The 23,723-nt window shown below is 55.2% G+C and overlaps 1 protein-coding gene across 3 annotated transcripts in view; it reads right to left on the minus strand.

The window, feature by feature from the left end:
• The window catches only part of SLC23A2 (solute carrier family 23 member 2), a 92,281-nt gene that overhangs the window by 9,655 nt on the left and 58,903 nt on the right, over positions 1-23,723 (minus strand). For all 3 annotated transcript variants that reach the window (XM_071579332.1, XM_071579331.1, XM_071579333.1), the window contains exons 6-14: positions 22,911-22,999; positions 21,664-21,734; positions 20,430-20,611; positions 14,151-14,271; positions 12,288-12,444; positions 7,995-8,142; positions 6,909-7,014; positions 724-853; positions 506-643 (exon numbers count right to left, since the gene is read on the minus strand). In XM_071579332.1, the coding sequence (XP_071435433.1) occupies positions 506-643; positions 724-853; positions 6,909-7,014; positions 7,995-8,142; positions 12,288-12,444; positions 14,151-14,271; positions 20,430-20,611; positions 21,664-21,734; positions 22,911-22,999 (1,142 nt within the window). The remainder of the gene's footprint in view (positions 1-505; positions 644-723; positions 854-6,908; positions 7,015-7,994; positions 8,143-12,287; positions 12,445-14,150; positions 14,272-20,429; positions 20,612-21,663; positions 21,735-22,910; positions 23,000-23,723) is intronic.

The following is a 23,723-nucleotide window of genomic DNA, read 5'->3' on the forward strand; positions in this document are numbered from 1 at the left end:
GGAAAATAATAACACAGAAAACCCACCCCAGGGCTCCCAAATTCAACAGTCTGGAGTTCATGAAAATCAAAATTCACACTCAGAACATGTGTCTGCAGTGACAAAAAAATCAGCTTCTGCCTCCCAAACTCTCCTCTGCTGTTTCCCCTCAGTCTTTTAATCATTTACAACCCAGATTTACCCTTTTAGTCCTTTTTCCAGCCCCAATTGTATTTGTCTTTCACTGATCCATGGAGCACCCAGAGAAAGGAGGAAAACTCCAGCTGGATCCCACTAACACATTCCATTCTGGTCTCCACATCCCAACTAATTCCCTTTGACCACATAAAAAGCATCTCCAGCTCTTGTTGTCTCCACAACACTTTGGGTTTCCTCTTCCAGTCCCTTGATGTCTATGGTGTTTTTGATTTATTTTTTTCATTTTTATAGATTTTAGAATCGCCCTCGTACCTGTTGGTACTTCCCATGACCAGGAGGGCGAAGCAGGAGGAGCAGGAACACCTACCTGTGACCAGGGGGTTCTGCTTGAGGTAACTGGGGAGCACCAGCCCAAAGAAGATGGAGAATCCGAGCACAAAGAGGTTCCTGGAGGAGTTCAGGTCGATGAACTGGAGGTTGGACAGTCCCACGGCCGTGATCATCCCTGGGCACAGACACAGGAGGGTCAGCCCTCCAGGGAACACGGGACGGCAGAGGAGAGGGGGAGCGAGGGCCGAGTCTCACCAAAGAGGGTGCAGAAGAGGGCGCCGAGCACGGGGTCGGGCAGGGACGCGAACAGGGCGCTGAACTTGCCCACCATGCCCAGCAGCAGCATGAAGGCAGCGCCGTACTGGATCACCCTGCGGCTGCCAACCTGGGGAGAGAGCACAGCACCACTGGCACACATCCTGCCCAGGCTGAGGAGAGAGCACAGCACCACTGGCACACATCCTGCCCAGGCTGAGGAGAGAGCACAGCACCACTGGCACACATCCTGCCCGGGCTGAGGAGAGAGCACAGCACTACACTGGCACACATCCTGCCCAGCCTGGGCAGAGAGCACAGCACACTGGGGAATCCTGCCCAGCCTGGGCAGAGAGCACAGCACCACACTGGCACACATCCTGCCCAGTCTGGGTGGGCAGAGAGCACAGCACCACACTGGCACACATCCTGCCCAGCCTGGGTGGGCAGAGAGCACAGCACCACACTGGCACACATCCTCCCCAGTCTGGGCAGAGAACACAGCACACTGGGGAATCCTGCCCAGCCTGAGGAGAGAGCACAGCACCACACTGGCACACATCCTGCCCAGCCTGGGTGAGGAGAGAGCACAGCACCACACTGGCACACATCCTGCCCAGCCTGGGTGGGCAGAGAGCACAGCACACTGGGGAATCCTGCCCAGCCTGGGGAGAGAGCACAGCAACTGGGAAACCTGCCTCTGGCAAACCCTGCCCCTGGCCCAGCCCAACCTGGGCAGAGAGCACAGCACACTGGGAAATCCTGCCCAGCATAAGGAGAGAGCACAGCACACTGGCACACATCCTGCCCAGCCTGGGCAGAGAGCACAGCACCACACTGGCACACATCCTGCCCAGCCTGGGCAGAGAGCACAGCACACTGGGGAATCCTGCCCAGCCTGGGCAGAGAGCACAGCACCACACTGGCACACATCCTGCCCAGCCTGGGTGGGCAGAGAGCACAGCACCACACTGGCACACATCCTGCCCAGTCTGGGTGGGCAGAGAGCACAGCACCACACTGGCACACATCCTGCCCAGCCTGGGTGGGCAGAGAGCACAGCACCACACTGGCACACATCCTCCCCAGTCTGGGCAGAGAACACAGCACACTGGGGAATCCTGCCCAGCCTGAGGAGAGAGCACAGCACCACACTGGCACACATCCTGCCCAGCCTGGGCAGAGAGCACAGCACCACACTGGCACACATCCTGCCCAGCCTGGGTGAGGAGAGAGCACAGCACCACACTGGCACACATCCTGCCCAGCCTGGGTGAGGAGAGAGCACAGCACCACACTGGCACACATCCTGCCCAGCCTGGGTGGGCAGAGAGCACAGCACACTGGGGAATCCTGCCCAGCCTGGGGAGAGAGCACAGCAACTGGGAAACCTGCCTCTGGCAAACCCTGCCCCTGGCCCAGCCCAACCTGGGCAGAGAGCACAGCACACTGGGAAATCCTGCCCAGCATAAGGAGAGAGCACAGCACACTGGCACACATCCTGCCCAGCCTGGGCAGAGAGCACAGCACCACACTGGCAAACATCCTGCCCAGCCTGGGCAGAGAGCACAGCACCACACTGGCACACATCCTGCCCAATCTGGGTGGGCAGAGAGCACAGCACCACACTGGCACACATCCTGCCCAGCCTGGGTGGGCAGAGAGCACAGCACCACACTGGCACACATCCTGCCCAGTCTGGGCAGAGAGCACAGCACACTGGGGAATCCTGCCCAGCCTGAGGCGAGAGCACAGCACACTGGCACAAATCCTGCCCAGCCTGGGTGGGCAGAGAGCACAGCACACTGGGGAATCCTGCCCAGCCTGGGTGGGCAGAGAGCACAGCACCACACTGGCACACATCCTGCCCAGCCTGGGTGGGCAGAGAGCACAGCACCACACTGGCACACATCCTGCCCAGCCTGGGCAGAGAACACAGCACACTGGGGATTCCTGCCCAGCCTGAGGAGAGAGCACAGCACACTGGCACACATCCTGCCCAGCCTGGGCAGAGAGCACAGCACACTGGCACAAATCCTGCCCAGCCTGGGGAGAGAGCACAGCAACTGGGACAAATCCTGCCCCTGGCACAAATCCTGCCCCTGGTCCTGCAGGACAGCGCACAGCAACTGGCACAAATCCTGCCCAACCTGGGGAGAGAGCACAGCACACTGGCACAAATCCTGCCCAGCCTGGGTGGGCAGAGAGCACAGCACCACACTGGCACACATCCTGCCCAGCCCAACCTGGGCAGAGAGCACAGCACACTGGTACAAATCCTGCCCAGCCTGGGTGGGCAGAGAGCACAGCACACTGGCACACATCCTGCCCAGCCCAACCTGGGCAGAGAGCACAGCACACTGGCACACATCCTGCCCAGCCCAACCTGGGCAGAGAGCACAGCACACTGGCACAAATCCTGCCCAACCTGGGGAGAGAGCACAGCACACTGGCACAAATCCTGCCCAGCGTGGGTGGGCAGAGAGCACAGCACACTGGCACACATCCTGCCCAGCCCAACCTGGGCAGAGAGCACAGCACACTGGCACCAATCCTGCCCAGCCTGGGTGGGCAGAGAGCACAGCACACTGGCACAAATCCTGCCCAGTCTGGGTGGGCAGAGAGCACAGCACACTGGCACAAATCCTGCCCAGTCTGGGTGGGCAGAGAGCACAGCACACTGGCACAAATCCTGCCCCTGGCCCAGCCCAGCCTGGGCAGAGAGCACAGCACACTGGCACAAATCCTGCCCCTGGCCCAGCCCAGCCTGGGCAGAGAGCACAGCACACTGGCACAAATCCTGCCCAGCCTGGGCAGAGAGCACAGCACACTGGCACCAATCCTGCCCCTGGCCCAGCCCAGCCGGGGCAGAGAGCACAGCACACTGGCACAAATCCTGCCCCTGGCCCAGCCCAGCCTGGGCAGAGAGCACAGCACACTGGCACAAATCCTGCCCAGCCTGGGCAGAGAGCACAGCACACTGGCACAAATCCTGCCCCTGGCCCTGCCCCACCCCCTGCAGTTCACTCTGTTCTCCTCCTTTGCAGTTGAGCTCCTTCCCAAGGTTCTCTGTGTGTGGTTTTGTTTCCAAGGGGCTCAGCTGCTCCAGCCTCAGGGAACCTCCCTGGATTTGGGGTTTGGTGACTCCAAGGCAGCTTGAAAAGCAGCTGGAAATGCTGCAGCACAAGCACAACAGCTGGTGCAGGCCCAGCTGCAGGAGAGGAAGCAAACAGGGAGAGCACACCTGGGAGAGATGGCAAATGGGGCACATAAATGCCATTTGTGCTGCCCCTGGACAGGAACAGATGGGTGGGGTGAGGCAGGAGCAGGATTTTTACACCAAGATCAGCAACTGGTTTCTACAGCCCTGGGAGAGCAGGACTGGAGTCACTGCACATGCAAACAGGGTGTGCTGACACACCAAGGGCTGCACTTCCTTCCCAGTTTTATTTTAAGCACCCAGACTTGGGGCAGTGTTGGTCTCTGTTGCAGTGGCAGATGACAAACCTGAATAATTCATGTTTTAATTCTGCTCCAGCACCATAAAAGGTGCCCCAGGGACATGAAACCCCCTTTTACACTGTCAGGTGGTGTCTGGCCAAGGCCTTTGCATGTCTCCTCTCACAGGGTGTTAAGGTTCAAAGGAAGGAGGTATTAATGTGACTGAGCTGAATGAGTGAAGGGAGACTCAGAAAGAGCAGGTCTGGGGGGGAGGAAAGTCCTTCTCTCCCTGTTCCTGCTGAGCTCTCAGGGGGGATCACTGGGGAGCTCACTAAGATTACAACAGAAATTAACCTGCACCTTTCTCTGCTTTATAAAGGTAATTTCCTCAGGGCCACCTTGCTCTAAAATAACCTTCCTGCACGAAATGGGCAAGTTCTGTCAAACCCACACGACAGGGACACTTATTTATGCAAGTGCTCAATCACTACAAGGCAAACAAGTGAAGCTCCTCTGGGAAGCTGCTGGAAACATCCTGGGAGCATTTAATGAGCACCTTCATTGCCAGCACACACAAACCTCATGGGAGGGCATGGAATGGCACTGGAGCCTCCATCTCCTCCAGTGTTATGGCAGGAGCTGCCCCAGTTACCAGAGTGTCCTAGTTCAGCAGGAGGGACCAGCTAACCCTGTGTGGGGGTGATCAAAGCTGTGTATTCTACCCCCTCTATTCATTCCCCAAGGACAATGGGCCATTGGCAGCAGCTGCCCAGGGAGCCATTGGCACCTTCACACCCAGCCTGGGGGGGCGGAGCTGCCAATGGGCCATCAACGGTTCAACACCCCCTGGCTCCCAGAGTTAATCACCCATTGTGTGAGTCCCCGCCCAGGGGGAGGGACTGGGTGCTCCCTGAGGGTACATAAGTGGTGGGTAAGAAGACTTTGGTAACCTCTCGTTGGATCCAGAGCAGCAGCAGGACCTCGACAGGAGGAGATCCCCACTCTCACCCAGACCACAGCCCTCACCTGCACCAACAGGTTTTTCTTTTCCTTTTGCTCTGGACTTGGGGGAGCCACAGGGGTCTCAGCACAAGGGCAAACAAACCCCTTTGGGTTTGTGCCCCAGGACACTGGGTTATACTGCTGGGGCTTTGTGAGTTGAAAGCAATTTCCCTTTCATGTCAGTGTTTTTAGTGTAATATTATTATTCAATTTTAGCTCTGACTTACAATCTCTCTCGTGGTGAGTTCATTTCCCTGCTGGTTCACCTTTAAACCAGCACACAGAGTTAATTGGTGTGTTCTTCTCACCAGATGGAACTCAGAGACCCTGCAGTGTTTACATCCAGTGGAAGCCTCAAATGCAAGTTTTAAGTGGAATTACACACCAGTTTTGGGGGTAAATGCCTTTCCAGGGGGATCCCCAGGCTGATGCAGCACCAGAGTCCCCTCCCAGACAAACAGCAGAGTATCCACGAGCCAAAAAAAACCCCCCATTTGGGTAAAAACTGAGGTTGCAAAGCTTTTTAGGAGAACAAGAGGAACCCCTGGGGCAGAGGCACCCAGCTGTGCCACCCTGGGACAGGCACAGTCTCTGCTCCAGAACAGCCCAACTGTGTGCCCAGCTCTGCCCCAGCTGCCACCAAACACTCATTTTCTGCTGCTCCCACTCATTTCTGTGGGATGGCAGCAAAAAAAGGCTGCTCATTCATATCAGCTCCTATGAATAGCAGCAGAGAGGAAGCAGAACAAAATAAACCTTTCTCTGAGGGTTTTTCTAACTCAAACTTCCTCCAGGAAATTTCCATCAGCAGCTGAATGGCCACTGGTACAGACAGCAGATGGTGCTGTTACTGCTGTATTCCAGCCCAGAGCCACCAGAACCACCCTTTGTGCAGCCAAAGAAGTGGCTGGAGATGTAATAAATAAATCATTTCTGCTGGATGAGGTCAGAGGATGAGTTATTGGGGTGGAGAACATATATTTTCCATCTCATAAACATGAAGGATTTATGGCTTGCACATGAAACACACCAACAAGATGTACCAATTTACAACATAAATGACTCCTGCTGGTATTCCTTACCAAGGAATTAAATTAACAAGGTTAAATTAACAGTATCAAGGTTAAATTAACAGTATCAAGCAAAGCTCTGCAGCCCAAGGCCTGCCAGGTCAAGGCACATCCAGTCCCACACATGAACAAGGCAATCCCTCAATACATTTGGTTGAGTAACATCCCCCCAAAAATATGCAATCCCCTCAGCAGTGCCTTAAAAACAAACATTTAGGGGACATTTAACTCTGAAACTGCCTTGACTGTGTCAGTGCCATGTCCTGGCACAGACAAAGATAAAGCCCAAGGGCCTTGAGTTGCATTTTATTGTGCTCAAGTGAGGCATTAACAACAGTCACTTCCCTTTCAGAGCCAAGACACCCCAAAAGCACCAATTTCTCTGCAGTTTGAAGTGTTTATGCCTCACTTAAACCCCCTCAGAGCCCTGGAATGCTGCCTTGGTTTTCCAAGGGACAGCTTATTTAGCAGCATCTCCTTCCTGGAGGATTGAACCTCCTTCTGCTCTGAATTGAAAGGTTTTGGAGGTGCTGCTGTAGAAGGAAGGACTTCCAGGAGAGCAGCTGGCACAGACAGGGAGGGCAGCTCAGAAGGGCCTCCTGCAGGAGGGTCATGCTGGGGAACAGGAACACAAGGAGAACACCTGAGGAGAGCTCAGGGTAAAGCACATACCTTTGTGATGCCCAAGACACCAATGTTGGGGCTGGAAGAGGTGGATCCATTCCCTGTCCCAAACACCCCATCCAGAACACAGGAGAGACCCTCAATGAAAATCCCCCTGTGAAGCACAGAGAGAAACCAGAGTGACATTTGTGTGAGCACAGAGAGAAACCAGAGTCACATTTGTGTGAGCACAGAGAGAAACCAGAGTCAAGTCACATTTGTGTGAGCACAGAGAGAAACCAGAGTCCCATTTGTGTGAGCACAGAGAGAAACCAGAGTCAAGTCACATTTGTGTGAGCACAGAGAGAAACCAGAGTCACATTTGTGTGAGCACAGAAAAACCAAGAGTCCCATTTGTGTGAGCACAGAGAGAAACCAGAGTCACATTTGTGTGAGCACAGAGAGAAACCAGAGTGATATTTGTGTGAGCACAGAAGAAACAAAGTCCCATTTGTGTGAGCACAGAGAGAAACCAGAGTCAAGTCACTTTTGTGTGAGCACAGAAAAACCAAGAGTCCCATTTGTGTGAGCACAGAGAGAAACCAGAGTCCCATTTGTGTGAGCACAGAAAAACCAAGAGTCCCATTTGTGTGAGCACAGAGCCCTCAGTGTTACAGTGGGGGCTGTCAGGGCTCTCTCCCATTGTGGGATTATTGTAATTCGTATTTCCAGCTCCAGCACACCTGGAAAACCCATCCCAGTTCTGTTTTCAGAGTCTCAGACAATCACATTCTAACTGAGGAAATTACAAGATAATTCAACTCGAAATCACAGCATAAGCCAAACTTAAGGGCTGCTCTTTCTTTCTCCAACCCCATTTCAGGTGACTCTGACAAACCAGCGCAGCTCCACACCCAGACTGGAGCTCTGTCCCTATGGAGGTTGTGCTGGAACATCCCCAGCCTCCAGCAGGAGCAGCACTGCCATCCCAGTGCTCCCCTGGCACCACAGTAACCCCACCCCACCCCTGCAGCTCATGGCTCAGCCCCTCAGCTCTGGTGTGTGACTGACCCGTGATGTTCCACCCCGGAGCACATTTCTGGGAAAAAATAAGCCCAAAAGCCCAAGGCCCAAGTGGCTGTGGTGTGGGCAGACCTGTTGATGGCGTGGATGGGCGGAGGGGGGGCGCAGGACAGGCGGGCACAGGCGTAGTAGTCGCCGATGGACTCGATGATGCTGGCGACGACGGCGCTGAGCATGCCGATCACCCCGGCGGCCGAGATGGTGGGCAAACCCCACTGGACTGGGGAGAGAAGGGAGCTGAAACCCTCCTGCCCCAGCACACAGCACGACACACAGCAGGACACACAGCCCCTGCACTCACTCATGCAACTGTCTGGCTTGGGAAGGACCTTCAAGGCCATTGAGCCCACCTGTTCATTCCCCCAGCGCTGCCAAGGCCACCACTGCCCATGTCCCCAAGTGCCACATCCACAGGGATGTTCAGTGTCCCCAGGGATGGGCACTCCACTCCTGTGCCAGCTGGGCAGCCCTTTCCATGCAAGAATTTCCCCAGGGTCCAGCCTGAACATCCCTTGGCACAGCCTGAGGCTGTTCCCTCTCTTGTCCCTGTTCCTGGGGCAGAGCCCGACCAAACTGGTGGGATGTTTCTCATGGAATCATGGAATGGTTTAGGGTGGAAAAGCCCTCTAAGGTCATGGAGTCCCCTTGTTCCCCAGCACTGCCAAGGCCACGACTGCCCATGTCCCCACAGGGATGTTCAGTGTCCCCAGGGATGGGCACTCCACTCCTGTGCCAGCTGGGCAGCCCTTTCCATTCAGGAATTTCCCCAGGGTCCAGCCTGAACATCCCTTGGCACAGCCTGAGGCCATTCCCTCTCCTCCTGTCCCTGTTCCTGGGGCAGAGCCCGACCAAACTGGTGGGATGTTTATCATGGAATGGTTTAGGTTGGAAAAGCCCTCTAAGGTCACCAAGTCCACCCATTTCTCAGCACTGCCAAGGCCACCACTGCCCATATCCCCACAGGGATGGTGAATCCCCCCAGGGATGGGCACTCACTCCTGTGCCAGCTGGGCAGCCCTTTCCATGCAGGAATTTCCCCAGGGTCCAGCCTGAACATCCCTTGGCACAGCCTGAGGCCATTCCCTCTCCTCCTGTCCCTGTTCCTGGGGCAGAGCCCGACCAAACTGGTGGGATGTTTATCATGGAATCATGGAATGGTTTAGGGTGGAAAAGCCCTCTAAGGTCACCAAGTCCACCTGTTCTCCAGCACTGCCAAGGCCACCACTGCCCATGTCCCCAAGTGCCACATCCACAGGGATAGTGAATCCCCCCAGGGATGGGCACTCCACTCCTGTGCCAGCTGGACAGCCCCTTCCATGCAGGAACTGTTCCCAATATTCAGCCTGAACTCTCCCTGATGCAGGTCCAGGCTGTTCCTTCTCCCCCTCCCTGTTTCCTGGAGCTGAGCTTGACCCCCTCCACACCCCCCATCTCTCCCCTTCCATCAGGGAATTGAGAGGGAAAAGTTCCCTCCTGAGCCTCCTTTTCTCCAGGATGAGCCCCCTCAGCCACTCCTGCAGCTCCAGCCCCTTCCCCAGCTCCATTCCCTTCCCTGCACACCCCCAGCCTCTCCATGTCCTTGTCCTGGGGACCCAGAGCTGCCCCCCAGGCCTGGAGGTGCCCCCAGCAGTGCCAGCACAGGGACAGGCTATTTATTCATCTCCACACACTATTGATTCATCTTCAGTGGGAACAACAAACTCCCCTCCCCCAAACACAGCCTGGCAAGTTCAAGTAGATGAAAGGAGCAAAGGGAAAACTGCTTTGATCTTGCTTGGAAACATCCCAGAGAGCCACCAAACCCCACCAGAAGAATTCCTCCTGTTCAGATGGCAGGAATTGGAGCTACAGCTTGTGAGAAAATAATTCTGGGCAGTGAGGCAGATGCCACTTAATTATTATTGCCCCAAAAACTCAGGCTGTGGTTACAAGTTTAGTTTATCAAAGAGGATGGGCCACAACCAGCTCTGATCCCTGCACAAACACCTCTCTGGTCCAAACTTTTGTAGAAGGGAAAATGAGATTAATTTAAGCCCTGCAGAAAAGCTTGGCAGGTTTTCCACACCAACTGCCTTGATGCTTTTATCTCTTTGAAAGAGATGAGCCTCCTGCAACAAAAGGGACTGGAAATCACACAGGAGTGAGTGAATTTCACAGACAGGGAAGGTCTAATCAGGGTGGAGTTTTCCTCCTCTCCTTTCCCAAAAGCTTCTATTCTTCATCTTCTGCTTTAGAAGTGTTTTCTTTTAAGGACTAATCAGAGCCAAGGCACATGGGAAGCCACAGTGAAGCTGCCTCCTGACAATGGGGAGTTATTCCTAACCATTTGTGTTATTTTATTCCCTTATTACCCTGAATTTCTGAGCAGCACAAGGGTGAAGCAGTTGTGCAACTCCACCTCTTGCCATAAAACCAGCCTTTAAACTCAGGGATGGCCAACAAGAGAACACAAGTATCCCAAGTGTTGTATAAAGTGCTTGGTGTTCCCTTGTAAAGGCTTTCACTGCCCTGTGATAAGCAGGACTGGCATCCTCTGACTTGCCCACGGGCCCAATTCCAACCCCACTCTGGCAAGTCAGGGCATTTTTATGTCATTAAGAGTTGTGCCAATTCAGGAATGGGTGTGTTTGGGGCAGGGAAGAGCAGCAAAGTGGGAAAAGGTCCACACAATAGAGATTCTTCAGACTGTGAGAGCCAATGGCTCCAGTGGCTTAACAGGACTTGGAATGACCTGATCTTGTTATGCTGTAAGTCAGATGATCAACCCTACCCTGGAAACCCACATTTCATGGACAGGCACATGATGCTATTAGAGGTCAAGAGTGGCCCAGATAAACCCCACAAGTGCCTTCTGCTCATTCCAGTTTCAGAAGCTCAGCCTTTCCTGGGTGAGATCTCAAGGTTATCAGTTAAAGGGGGAAATTACAAAAACCACCACCATGGAATGGCTTGGGTTGGGAAGAATCATCCCATTCCACGACCCAGCCCTGGGCAGGGACACCTCCCACTGTCCCAGGGGGCTCCAGCCTGGCCCTGGGCACTCCCAGGGCTGGGGCAGCCACAGCTTCTCTGGGAATCCCAGCCCAGCCCTTCCCACCCTCCCAGGGAGGAATTCCTTCCCAATATCCCACCTATCCCTGCCCTCTGGCAGTGGGAAGCCATTCCCTGTGTCCTGTCCCTCCATCCCTTATCCCCACTCCCTCTCCAGCTCTCCTGGAGCCCCTTCAGGTCCTGCCAGGGGCTCTCAGCTCTCTCAGAGCCTTCCCTTCTCCAGGTGACCCCCCCAGCTCTCCCAGCCTGGCTCCAGAGGGGCTCCAGCCCTGGAGCAGCTCCGGGGCCTCCTCTGCACTCGCTCCAAGCCCCATCTGACCTGGCCTTGGACACTCCCAGGGACGGCCCGTCCACAAGCCCATGGGAACCCTCACTGAGCTCCTGCCCCTCCCCCCAGCAGTGCCCCCCCAGCAGTGCCCCCCCAGCAGTGCCCCCCAGCAGTGCCCCCCCAGCAGTGCCCCCCCAGCAGTGCCCCCCCAGCAGTGCCCCCAGCAGCCCCACTTACAGGGGTAGGGCACCTTGAACCAGGGCGCCACCAGCAGTGCCCCCCCAGCAGTGCCCCCAGCAGTGCCCCCCCGGCAGTGCCCCCCCAGCAGTGCCCCCCCAGCAGTGCCCCCAGCAGCCCCACTTACAGGGGTAGGGCACCTTGAACCAGGGTGCCACCAGCAGTGCCCCCCCCAGCAGTGCCACCAGCAGTGCCCCCCCAGCAGTGCCCCCAGCAGTGCCCCCCCGGCAGTGCCCCCCCGGCAGTGCCCCCAGCAGTGCCCCCAGCAGCCCCACTTACAGGGGTAGGGCACCTTGAACCAGGGTGCCACCAGCAGTGCCCCCAGCAGTGCCCCCCCAGCAGTGCCCCCCCAGCAGTGCCCTCAGCAGTGCCCCCAGCAGTGCCCCCCCAGCAGTGCCCCCAGCAGTGCCCCCCCGGCAGTGCCCCCCCGGCAGTGCCCCCCCGGCAGTGCCCCCAGCAGTGCCCCCCCAGCAGTGCCCCCAGCAGCCCCACTTACAGGGGTAGGGCACCTTGAACCAGGGTGCCACCAGCAGTGCCCCCAGCAGTGCCCTCAGCAGTGCCCCCCCAGCAGTGCCCCACTTACAGGGGTAGGGCACCTTGAACCAGGGTGCCCCCAGCAGTGGCCCCCCAGCGGTGCCCCCAGCAGTGCCCCCCCAGCAGTGCCCCCCCAGCAGTGCCACCAGCAGTGCCCCCAGCAGTGCCCCCAGCAGTGCCCCCCCAGCAGTGCCCCCCCAGCAGTGCCCTCAGCAGTGCCCCCCCAGCAGTGCCCCCCCAGCCCCCCCAGCAGTGCCCCCAGCAGCCCCACTTACAGGGGTAGGGCACCTTGAACCAGGGTGCCACCAGCAGCACTCCCCGCCGCGCGTCCGTGCGCGCGTAGAACCCGTACTTGGAGCTGTCCGGGGGGAACACGTCCGTCACCGTGAAGATGAAGCACAGCAGCCACGACACCAGGATGGCCAGGATGATCTGGGGCACAGGGACAGGGAGGGCTCAGGACCCACAGCTCACCCACAACAGGCTCCCCAGTGGGGCTGGGCACACTCGGATGTGAATGAGGGTTTAAGTGTGAACAAGCAGGAAAAGATCCTTTGAGGGATAACAGATCCTTTCTACCAGATCCTCTGGGGGATAACAGATCCTTTGTGCCAGATCCTTTGGTAAATAACAGATCCTTTGTACCAGATCCTTTGGGGGTAACAGATCCTTTGGGGAGTAACAGATCCTTTGTACCAAATCCTTTGGTAAAAGATCCTTTGAACCAGATCCTTTGGGGGCTAACAGATCCTTTCTAACAGATCCTCTGGGGGATAACAGATCCTTTGGGGAGTAACAGATCCTTTGTACCAAATCCTTTGGTAAAAGATCCTTTGAACCAGATCCTTTGGGGGATAACAGATCCTTTTTACCAGATCCCCTGGGTGGTAACAGATCCTTTGTACCAGATCCTCTGGGGGGTAACAGATCCTTTGGGGGTAACAGATCCTTTGTACCAGATCCTCTGGGGGATAACAGATCCTTTGGGGAGTAACAGATCCTTTGTACCAAATCCTTTGGTAAATAATAGATCCTTTGAACCAGATCCTTTGGGGGATAACAGATCCTCTAAGGAATAATAGATGCTTTGAGGGATAACAGATCCTTTGTACCAGATCCTTTGGTAAATAACAGATCCTTTGTACCAGATCCTTTGGGGGTAACAGATCCTTTGGGGAGTAACAGATCCTTTGTACCAAATCCTTTGGTAAATAACAGATCTTTTCTACCAGATCCTTTGGGGGATAACAGATCCTTTGTACCAAATCCTTTGGGGGATAACAGATCCTTTGTGCCAGATCCTTTGGGGGTCCCTCTCTGCCTCCCCCCAAGGAAGGGGGTGTTGGAAAAGCTCTGGAATCAGAGCAAGTCTCTTCTCTCCTTAACAAATGGGAAAGGCTCCAAGTGGGCACTTGAACAAACTGGGGAATTAGTCTCAGTTTCAGCAGAGGAATAAAAAGCAGCTTTTCATGGGGGAACTGAGAAGTGCTTTGATACAATGAGATGATATCTCAGCACCCCTTTGGGGAGGGCTCAGGTTGGGCTTTCCCTGATCCATCCACATCCCATCCCTCCCCTCCATAATCTCCCCTTTGGAGGGCTCAGGTTGGGCTTTCCCTGATCCATCCACATCCCATCCCTCCCCTCCATAATCTCCCTTGTGGAGGGCTCAGGTTGGGCTTTCCCTGATCCATCCACATCCCATCCCTCCCCTCCATAATCTCCCTTGTGGAGGGCTCAGGTTGGGCTTTCCCTGATCCATCCACATCCCATCCCTCCCCTCCATAATCTCCCTTGTGGAGGGCTCAGGTTGGGCTTTCCCTGATCCATCCACATCCCATCCCTCCCCTCCATAATCTCCCTTGTGGAGGGCTCAGGTTGGGCTTTCCCTGATCCACCCACACCCCTCCCCCCCTCCATAATCTCCATCTCTCCAACAACCCTTCCTGACACCAGAATGGGACTGGCAGGCCCCCAGTATGAGAGTATTTCCTGTGGCCAAAGAGCCCTTTAGTTTCCAATAAAGCCTTTATCTCACCTTTTTATCTATTGCATTATTAAGAAAAATTAAACCCAAGCAAAACCAACCCCTGAAACACAAATGAGGGTTGGGGTTTTCTGCCAACTCAACAACTTACAGGGAACATCTTGAAGAGCTGCAGCCTGTATGCTGTCCATCCCTTCTTGGATTTGTAAATGGGTAAGGGGAATTTGACATTCCTGGCATACTGGGAGAACAGCAGCACCAGGAAAATAGTCCTGAGGAAAAAGGAGGAGGAGGGTGGGACAAAAAAGAAATTTCATTAGCACCAATATATTATAAATCCCTCCCAGCACAAACCTGGCCAGGCTCTTCAGACACAAATGTACATATTCAATTCAGCACAAATTATTATTCCACAAAGGCCAAACCCAGAACAATTTGGACTCTCAAGTGCTGCAAAACCAGCAGCAAACAGGTAAATGAAGCAGGAAAATGACTTGGGCTCAAGGGAGGTTTCCAGCTCTTGGGAAGGAGCTGCTCCTGCTTCTTGTCCTCCCAAACTCCACCTGTGGTCCAGGTTTGCTCTGACTGTGAGGCCCAAAACTTGCTGAAACAAGGCAAACTGGAGGCCTGGATGCAACAATTATCACAGCTCAGAATTTCCATAAGACTCCAAAGCACTTGAAACATTTCTGTGAATGAAATTCTTTCTTCTATTCTTGACAATCCCACTTTTTTTTTGGTATTTGCCTTTTACTAAACAGCTGCAAATCAAACAGAGCAGAGCCCAAACCCCCCAGGTTTGCTGCAAGTGCAGTTCAGCAGTTTCAGATGCCTCAATTATTGTGCCTTTCCCCCCTCACTGGAACTGCCAAGCTCCTCTGCACATTCCAAATGCCCCCTGACAGCTGAAATGAGCCCCCAGTGCAACGCAAAGGAAGTTCTGAAGGAGCCAAGCCCAGTTGTGCTCCAAGGGCCTCACAAAGCCTGAGCTGTCTGAAGAGGCAAAGCTGCCCTGAAATCTGAGATTATGTTTTTATCAGCTGACTTTTGGAAAAAAGGGGATTTTCAGCCTCTCTGCCTCCTCTGCCCCAGCTCAGTTCCAGGGCCCAACAGAGCAGCTTTATTCTCCCTCAGGAGCACAAGGAGGGGCATTTCCAGCCCCCACTGCTGAGGGAAAGGCACCTTTTCCCTGCAGGAAACATTCTGGAATCTCTCCCAAAGCCCCCCATGGAGGGAAGGGCTCCCCTCCCCAGGGACAGGTAGCTTTGCATTTTGATTTATTCAGCACAGTGTTGTAAAAAATACAATAATATTACATTATTGCAATTAATATTGCATTGGCTCCATGGCAGAGGGGCTTGGGAATAAAATATCCCCAAATCCTTAAATCCCAAAGGAACACTTTTATTCAGCAGATGGAAAAACCCAATCCACAAATCATTCCCCTTTTTCCAGATCACCCTGAGATGTGTTTGATGGGGCAAATTATTCCAGCTGGGCCCCTGCAGAGGGTCCAGCTCTGCCACAGGTGGTGCTGAAGGAAGGACTTTTATTTCCAGACAATCCCAAGAGCCACATCTTGTGGAGCTCCAAGTCACTTCCCAGAGGCCTCCATGGCCAGGGAGGGATTCCCAGCAAGCCCCATTTGGGCCTGGCAGAAGCCAGGAATACTTATTGACTGGGGAACATTTAAATCCTGCTCCTAAATTGATCTGGGTTTTTTCCATCTGCAAAATGTCAAGTGTAATTCCACGTTCCCATGTCCAACTCAAAGACCTGCTCCACTCATTCCATGTCAGTCCCAACTTGCAGGGAATTTGTTTTACAGGCAAATAAAACCATCCTTTGGATCAGCTGCTTAACATAATAGAATTACAAAAATATTCATGATGCTCCCATCCAAGATAAAAGAGAATTAAAGAGCCCTTTTAAACATAAGCTGCACTTACAGAATACTTTGCATGTTCAAAGAGCTGTGCAAACAGATTAGTCAGATCAGAATCTGATCTCACCAAGGCATTTCTTCCTCCCAGAGCACAGTTGGGTGCTCAGCACTGACTCCAGCAACTGCCCCAGCCAGTTCCCTTCTCCCCACCATGTGCTTCCCAGCCCTGCTTGGCTGCTCATCCACAGCAGCTCATGGGAACCTTTTGTCTCCATCTCATTTTTCTCCCTTATTCCTTTTCATGCCACTGATCTCAGTTCTCTGATTTCCCTGGCACACACCCCAGGCCCTGAAATTCCCTCCAAAAGCCTTTTGTCCACAGAAATCTCCACACTTAGGGCTCATCCACTGGTGGTATTTATGCAATACTCGTGCCCTCTGTCACCACACACCTTTCCCTTGGGCACAGGTGAGCAAAGGGACCAGGGAGAGTGACAGAGGGACCAGTGAGAGGGGAAACAGTGACAGGGGAAACAGTGACAGGGGAAACAGTGAGAAGGGAAACAGTGACAGAGGGACCAGTGACAGAGGGACCAGTGAGAGGGGAAACAGTGACAGGGGGACCAGTGAGAGTGACAGAGGGACCAGTGACAGAGGGACCAGTGACAGGGGAAACAGTGACAGGGAAACAGTGAGAAGGGAAACAGTGACAGAGGGACCAGTGACAGAGGGACCAGTGAGAGTGACAGAGGGACCAGTGACAGAGGGACCAGTGACAGGGGGAGCAGTGAGAAGGGGGAACAGTGACAGGGGGAACAGGGAAACAGTGACAGGGGGAACAGTGACAGGGAAGCAGTGACAGGGGGACCAGTGAGAGGGGAAACAGTGACAGGGGGACCAGTGAGAGGGGAAACAGTGACAGGGAAACAGTGACAGGGGGACCAGAGAGAGGGGAAACAGTGACAGGGAAACAGTGACAGGGGGACCAGAGAGAGGGGAAACAGTGACAGGGAAACAGTGACAGGGGGACCAGAGAGAGGGGAAATAGTGACAGGGAAACAGTGACAGGGGGACCAGTGAGAGGGGAAACAGTGACAGGGGGACCAGTGACAGGGGGAACAGTGACAGGGGGAACAGTGACAGGGGAACAGTCACAGAGGGACCAGTGACAGGGAAACAGTGACAGGGAAACAGTGACAGGGGGACCGGTGACAGGGGGAACAGTGAGAAGGGGGAACAGTGACAGGGAAACAGTGACAGGGGGAACAGTCACAGAGGACCAGTGACAGGGGGAACAGTGACAGGGAAACAGTGAGAGGGGAAACAGTGACAGGGAAACAGTGACAGGGAAACAGTGACAGGGAAACAGTGACAGGGAAACAGTAACAGAGGCACCAGTGACAGGGGGACCAGTGACAGCGGGACAAGTCCTCTCCATGGGATTTACCTGCTGACACCAAACCCCAAACCCACACTGCTCACTCCTCTCTCTGGGTGTTGCTTTCCCACAGCACTGACCCTGCCCAGCCTGTGGCTCCCAGAACAATTCCTGCTTTATGGAATTCCAATCTCCCCATCTCAGTCACTGTCCTGTCCTGCCTTTTCATGGAACCACAGAACCCTGGAATGCTTTGGGTGTTGAGGGACCACAAAGCCCACCCAGTGCCACCCCTGCCCTGGGCAGGGACACCTCCCACTGTCCCAGGTTGCTCCAGCCTGGCCTGGGACACTCCCAGGGATGGGGCAGCCACAGCTTCTCTGGGCACCCTGTGCCAGGGCCTGCCCACCCTCACAAGACAGAATTCCTTACCAGCATCCCATCTAACCCTGCCCTCTCGCAGTTTGAAACTGGGGAAATCATGGAATCATGGACTGGTTTGGGTTGGAAAGGATCTTAAAACCAATCCAGTGCCACCCCCTGTCATGGGCAGGGACACCTCCCACCAGCCCAGGTTGCTTCAAGACCTGTCCAACCTGGCCTGGGACACTTCCAGGGATGGAGCAGCCACAGCATCTCCAGGAAACTGAGCTGCTGCCATCCCCATTCCCAGAGTGCCAGCTGAGCTCACCCAGGACCCACTCCCACCCCTATTCCTGCACAGGGTGTTTGTCCAAGCTGGGAACACTCCAGTGCCACCTTTGGTGTTCCTTCAAGCTGGGAACAGTGGAATGGCACCTTTGGTGTTCCTTCAAGCTGGGAACTGCAGTGCCACCTTTGGGGAACACTCCAGTGCCACCCTTGGTGTCTGCCCATGCTGGGAGCACTCCAATGCCACCTTTGGTTTCTGCCCATGCTGGGAACCCTGCAGTGCCACCTTTGGTGTTCCTTCAAGCTGGGAACACTGGAATGGCACCTCTGGGGAACACTCCAGTGTCGCTTTTGGTGTTCCTCCAAGCTGGGAACACTCCAATGCCACCTCTGGAGAACACTCCAGTGCCACCTCTGGAGAACACTGAAATGGCACCTCTGGGGAACACTGAAATGGCATCTCTGGGGAACACTGAAAAGGCATCTCTGGGGAACACTCCAGTACCACTCTGGCAGCTGAGCCCACCCCAGCTCTCCCCTGGCACTCCACGTGACAGCTCCCCCCGTGGCCCTGGCCCAGGCAGGCCCCCAGCAGTACTCACAGCATGGCAATGCCCCAGTGCTTGCCAGCCCTCTCCCCTGTGCCCCCAGCAGTACTCACAGCATGGCAATGCCCCTGTGTCCCCCTGTGCCCCCAGCAGTACTCACAGCATGGCAATGCCCCAGTGCTTGCCAGCCCTCTCCCCTGTGTCCTCCTATGCCCCCAGCAGTACTCACAGCATGGCAATGCCCCTGTGTCTCCCTGTGCCCCCAGCAGTACTCACAGCATGGCAATGCCCCAGTGCTTGCCAGCCCTCTCCCTGTGCCCCCTCCCAGCAGTACTCACAGCATGGCAATGCCCCAGTGCTTGCCAGCCCTCTCCCTGTGCCCCCTCCCAGCAGTACTCACAGCATGGCAATGCCCCAGTGCTTGCCAGCCCTCTCCCTGTGCCCCCAGCAGTACCCCCCAGCAGTACTCACAGCATGGCAATGCCCCAGTGCTTGCCAGCCCTCTCCCCTGTGCCCCCTCCCAGCAGTACTCACAGCATGGCAATGCCCCTGTGTCCCCCTGTGCCCCCTCCCAGCAGTACTCACAGCATGGCAATGCCCCAGTGCTTGCCAGCCCTCTCCCCTGTGCCCTCAGCAGTACTCACAGCATGGCAATGCCCCAGTGCTTGCCAGCCCTCTCCCCTGTGCCCCCTCCCAGCAGTACTCACAGCATGGCAATGCCCCAGTGCTTGCCAGCCCTCTCCCCTGTGTCCTCCTGTGCCCCCAGCAGTACTCACAGCATGGCAATGCCCCAGTGCTTGCCAGCCCTCTCCCCTGTGCCCCCTCCCAGCAGTACTCACAGCATGGCAATGCCCCAGTGCTTGCCAGCCCTCTCCCTGTGCCCCCAGCAGTACTCACAGCATGGCAATGCCCCAGTGCTTGCCAGCCCTCTCCCCTGTGCCCCCTCCCAGCAGTACTCACAGCATGGCAATGCCCCAGTGCTTGCCAGCCCTCTCCCCTGTGTCCTCCTGTGCCCCCAGCAGTACTCACAGCATGGCAATGCCCCAGTGCTTGCCACCCCTCTCCCTGTGCCCCCAGCAGTACCCCCCAGCAGTACTCACAGCATGGCAATCAATGCCCCAGTGCTTGCCAGCCCTCTCCCCTGTGCCCCCTCCCAGCAGTACTCACAGCATGGCAATCAATGCCCCAGTGCTTGCCAGCCCTCTCCCTGTGCCCCCTCCCAGCAGTACTCACAGCATGGCAATGCCCCAGTGCTTGCCAGCCCTCTCCCCTGTGCCCCCAGCAGTACTCACAGCATGGCAATGCCCCAGTGCTTGCCACCCCTCTCCCTGTGCCCCCAGCAGTACCCCCCAGCAGTACTCACAGCATGGCAATCAATGCCCCAGTGCTTGCCAGCCCTCTCCCCTGTGCCCCCTCCCAGCAGTACTCACAGCATGGCAATGCCCCAGTGCTTGCCAGCCCTCTCCCTGTGCCCCCTCCCAGCAGTACTCACAGCATGGCAATGCCCCAGTGCTTGCCAGCCCTCTCCCCTGTGCCCCCTCCCAGCAGTACTCACAGCATGGCAATGCCCCAGTGCTTGCCAGCCCTCTCCCCTGTGCCCCCTCCCAGCAGTACTCACAGCATGGCAATGCCCCAGTGCTTGCCAGCCCTCTCCCTGTGCCCCCAGCAGTACCCCCCAGCAGTACTCACAGCATGGCAATGCCCCAGTGCTTGCCAGCCCTCTCCCCTGTGCCCCCAGCAGTACTCACAGCATGGCAATGCCCCAGTGCTTGCCAGCCCTCTCCCCTGTGCCCCCAGCAGTACTCACAGCATGGCAATGCCCCTGTGTCCCCCTGTGCCCCCAGCAGTACTCACAGCATGGCAATGCCCCAGTGCTTGCCAGCCCTCTCCCCTGTGCCCCCTCCCAGCAGTACTCACAGCATGGCAATGCCCCTGTGTCCCCCTGTGCCCCCTCCCAGCAGTACTCACAGCATGGCAATGCCCCAGTGCTTGCCAGCCCTCTCTCCAGCTGCCTGGAAGCCCGAGAGGCCGATGAGGGCCACGGTGGGGGTGATGGTCAGGGGCCCGATGTAGCGCAGCAGAGCCCCGGGCAGCCCCAGCAGGCCGATGGCCACCTCGATGAGCGACGACATGATGATGGCACCTTGGATCTGAACACACAACAAGGGCAGAGAGCCACCTCAGTCCCCTCTGGCAGGCAAAGCCAAAGCTTTTTCTGCTCTGGATTACAAACTGCACTTAAAAAGAATTCAGTGACACAGAAGAACTCAGCAAATTTTTTTGCCATAAAACAGCTCATTATGTTTAAGTGACTTATTGCTTAAGCATAACACTTATGGTTGGGGTTTTTTTTTTTCTTTTTTTTCTCCACAAAACCATTACAAAACAGACCAGTGGGCCAGTCTGGAAGCTGTGTGGAAAGCACATCACACTGTCAGACAGTGGGGTCCAGGCTAACCTTTAAGCTCTCAGATCGAACGGCAAGGGTTGGTGCGCCACGAGGTGATGCTCCTAAAGCTCCTAGGGGCAGAGTGTGTCTGCTTTGGTCACAAGTGCTCCTTAGAAGCTGGATTAGAGCAGCGTTGTGGTCTCAGGAGACTGTCAGCCCTCTTGGCTGCAGGGCTCTTGGCAGGATGTAGCTATGGTTTGAACATGGGGAAGAGAGAGGGGTGGTTTTTAATTAAGAAAAAGTCGGCAGCCCAAAGCAACGGGATGGGAGGGGAATTCCATGAGACACGCCCTGGTTTGGACCTGGCTATGTGGCACTGCCTCCTGGGCCCTGCGGGCACGGCGCCGGGCACGCCGCGGGGCTGCGGCTGCACTGGGCTGGGTGAGCTCTGCGAGAACCAACAGCCTGGCAGAGTCTCCAGCTCAGAGACACCTGGGGAGGACCCTCCAGGGGCCAGCAGGGAGGGCTGGCAGCAGCTCAGCTGCTGCCTGGGAGCACAGAGCAAAGGCACAACACTTTTCCTCTCACTGAGTTTCACTGCTCGTATCGACTGACTCCTGGCATTGGCTGTCCAGCAATGAACAGGTTGGAAAGATGGAAGACTTCCATGAGATGAGGAAAGGGATATATTCAAATGGAAATCGCAGTGAGAGAAGAAATTACCAACTCAAAGACAAGAACACAGAGATGTGTGGGTGAGGAACTGAAGAGGAGTGCACAGAGGGCGGGCAGCAGCAGTGCCACCTCACCTACCTCTCGGATCCGCGGGTACCAGATGTGCTCCGTGTGCAGCAGCTCTGCTGTCCCGTTTGGCACGGCCACGTCTCACAGGGACACAAGAGAAAACAGCACTTATTACCACTGCCCCAAACCAGCCCCTGCTCAGCTGGGCCCACGTGGACAGGGAGCTGTGCAGTGCCACGGGAGGCCACAACAGGCTCACAGTGCCCAGGAACCAGCCCCTCTGTGCCCCCACTGCACCAGAGAGGGAACACATCCCCACTGTCAGGAAGGGAGAGCACTCAGGGATCCCCTTCCCACTCCAATAAACACATGAATGGGGAATCACTCAAGTGCACATGGAATCCCCACCACCACCACCAACTGAGGTCACTCCCTGCATGAACTGACCCCCAACTGGCTCCTTCTGAAGGTGGAAAGGTCCAGGAGGAAGGTGCAGCAAAGCTCTTTTGGACAGGCTGGAGCAGTGGGAAACTGGCTTTGCCCTCCAAGGTTATCACACAGCATTTTCTTTCAAATAAGGTGTGTATTCAGCACATTTTGAATGTCAATCAGCAGAGATGGATAAACATATAAATAATATAAACTGAATTACCAGAGAATCCAAAGGAGGCCTGGGAAGAACTTTAGGTAGGAAGAAGCAGCCTGATGTCTGTGCTGCTGCCTCCCAGTGCCCACAGCCCTGGCACTGAACCACCACACCCCACCAGAAAGAAAACTGCCAGAGGAGTTTCCACTTCAGTCTCTACCCTGATTTCCAGCAAACCCTCCATCCCAACCAGCTTCACTGCACATGTCCCCTCTAAAGGCAAAGCCTTTCAGGACAATGACATCAGCAAGGCAGAGCTCAAATGAACAGCCAGATCCTGTCAAAACCTGTCAGGTATGACTTAAACAGGGAAAAATCCTGGTCTTGAGGTGCTGCTGAACATCAAACCTCCTCCTGCTCAACTTCAAAGGATTCCACTGAATGTGCTACTTCCAAATAACTGGGAAGGAACATTTATGGAAGGTGAATATAACAGAAGAATTACCTTATGGCAGTGCTAAGATTTCTTCTGTAAACACTTTTTGTATTAAAAACTCCCCAGAAACAGAACTCCACCAAGACATTTTTAGGAGTATTTTTTAAGGTACAATATTTTAAAAGGAGAGACTCCACACTCCCTCCTCATCACTTCCAGTTCCCCATCAGCAGGTCTGGCTGTGATCTGGGCCATTTTTCCCTTCACCCTGGACAAGCACAAATGACAAATTACCTGTGTTATTACATTTCCACTTCTCCAGAGAGAGGATTGCTCTGGCAGGTGCTAAGAATGCAAAAGCACTGGCTTGGAACAGGGGCAACCTGGGGGAAGGGAGAGGAGACACAGTGACATTGGGCAGTGTCCTGGCTGCAGCTGGGGGGTCACTGAGCCTCCAGCCAGTCAGAGAAGTGTGAGATGGGACAATTCCTCATCCAACAACCCCAGGGAAACACCCAATGCCCCAGCCAGGAGCCACCCCCACCTGACATTCTGTGCCAGCCCATGCCAGGTCACTGCAGTGCCAGGCTGGCTGTGACACACAGCACAGGGACACACTCCATGTCCTGATGCCAACACCCCCAGCCTGCTGCACACGCAGCTTTCCCCAGCCCAGCCCAGACAAAAAGCCCTGGGAGGGGCCCAAATCCCCCCCTCTGCCTGCAGGACTCCAAGCACAGGCACCTGAAGGGCACGTGGGGGTGGTAAGAGCAGATTAGATGTTCCAGGTGGCTGCCACCAGTAAACACAAACACTGCAAGAATTTCAAGATGACATTCCTGGCATTGGTGTTTGTACTTCCCCAAAGACTTAAGATCTAAAGAGCATCTACCAGCACCAGCTACGCAATTACTGACCCCACAGCAGGTTGTGTAATGTGAACATCCAGATGTTTCTTAACAAAGTTATGAACTATTCTATAAATATGGATTTATTAAATGATGGATTCCCTTTCACAGCAGGTCCCAAAGTGGAACACATGGTGATTCCTCCTGGGCTGCTCCATGGGCTCCCACAGGCACAGTGGAGCTCCTGCATGGATGGCAA

The sequence above is a fragment of the Pithys albifrons genome, chromosome 29 (genome assembly GCF_047495875.1).
Source record: "Pithys albifrons albifrons isolate INPA30051 chromosome 29, PitAlb_v1, whole genome shotgun sequence".
NCBI lineage: Eukaryota > Metazoa > Chordata > Aves > Passeriformes > Thamnophilidae > Pithys > Pithys albifrons.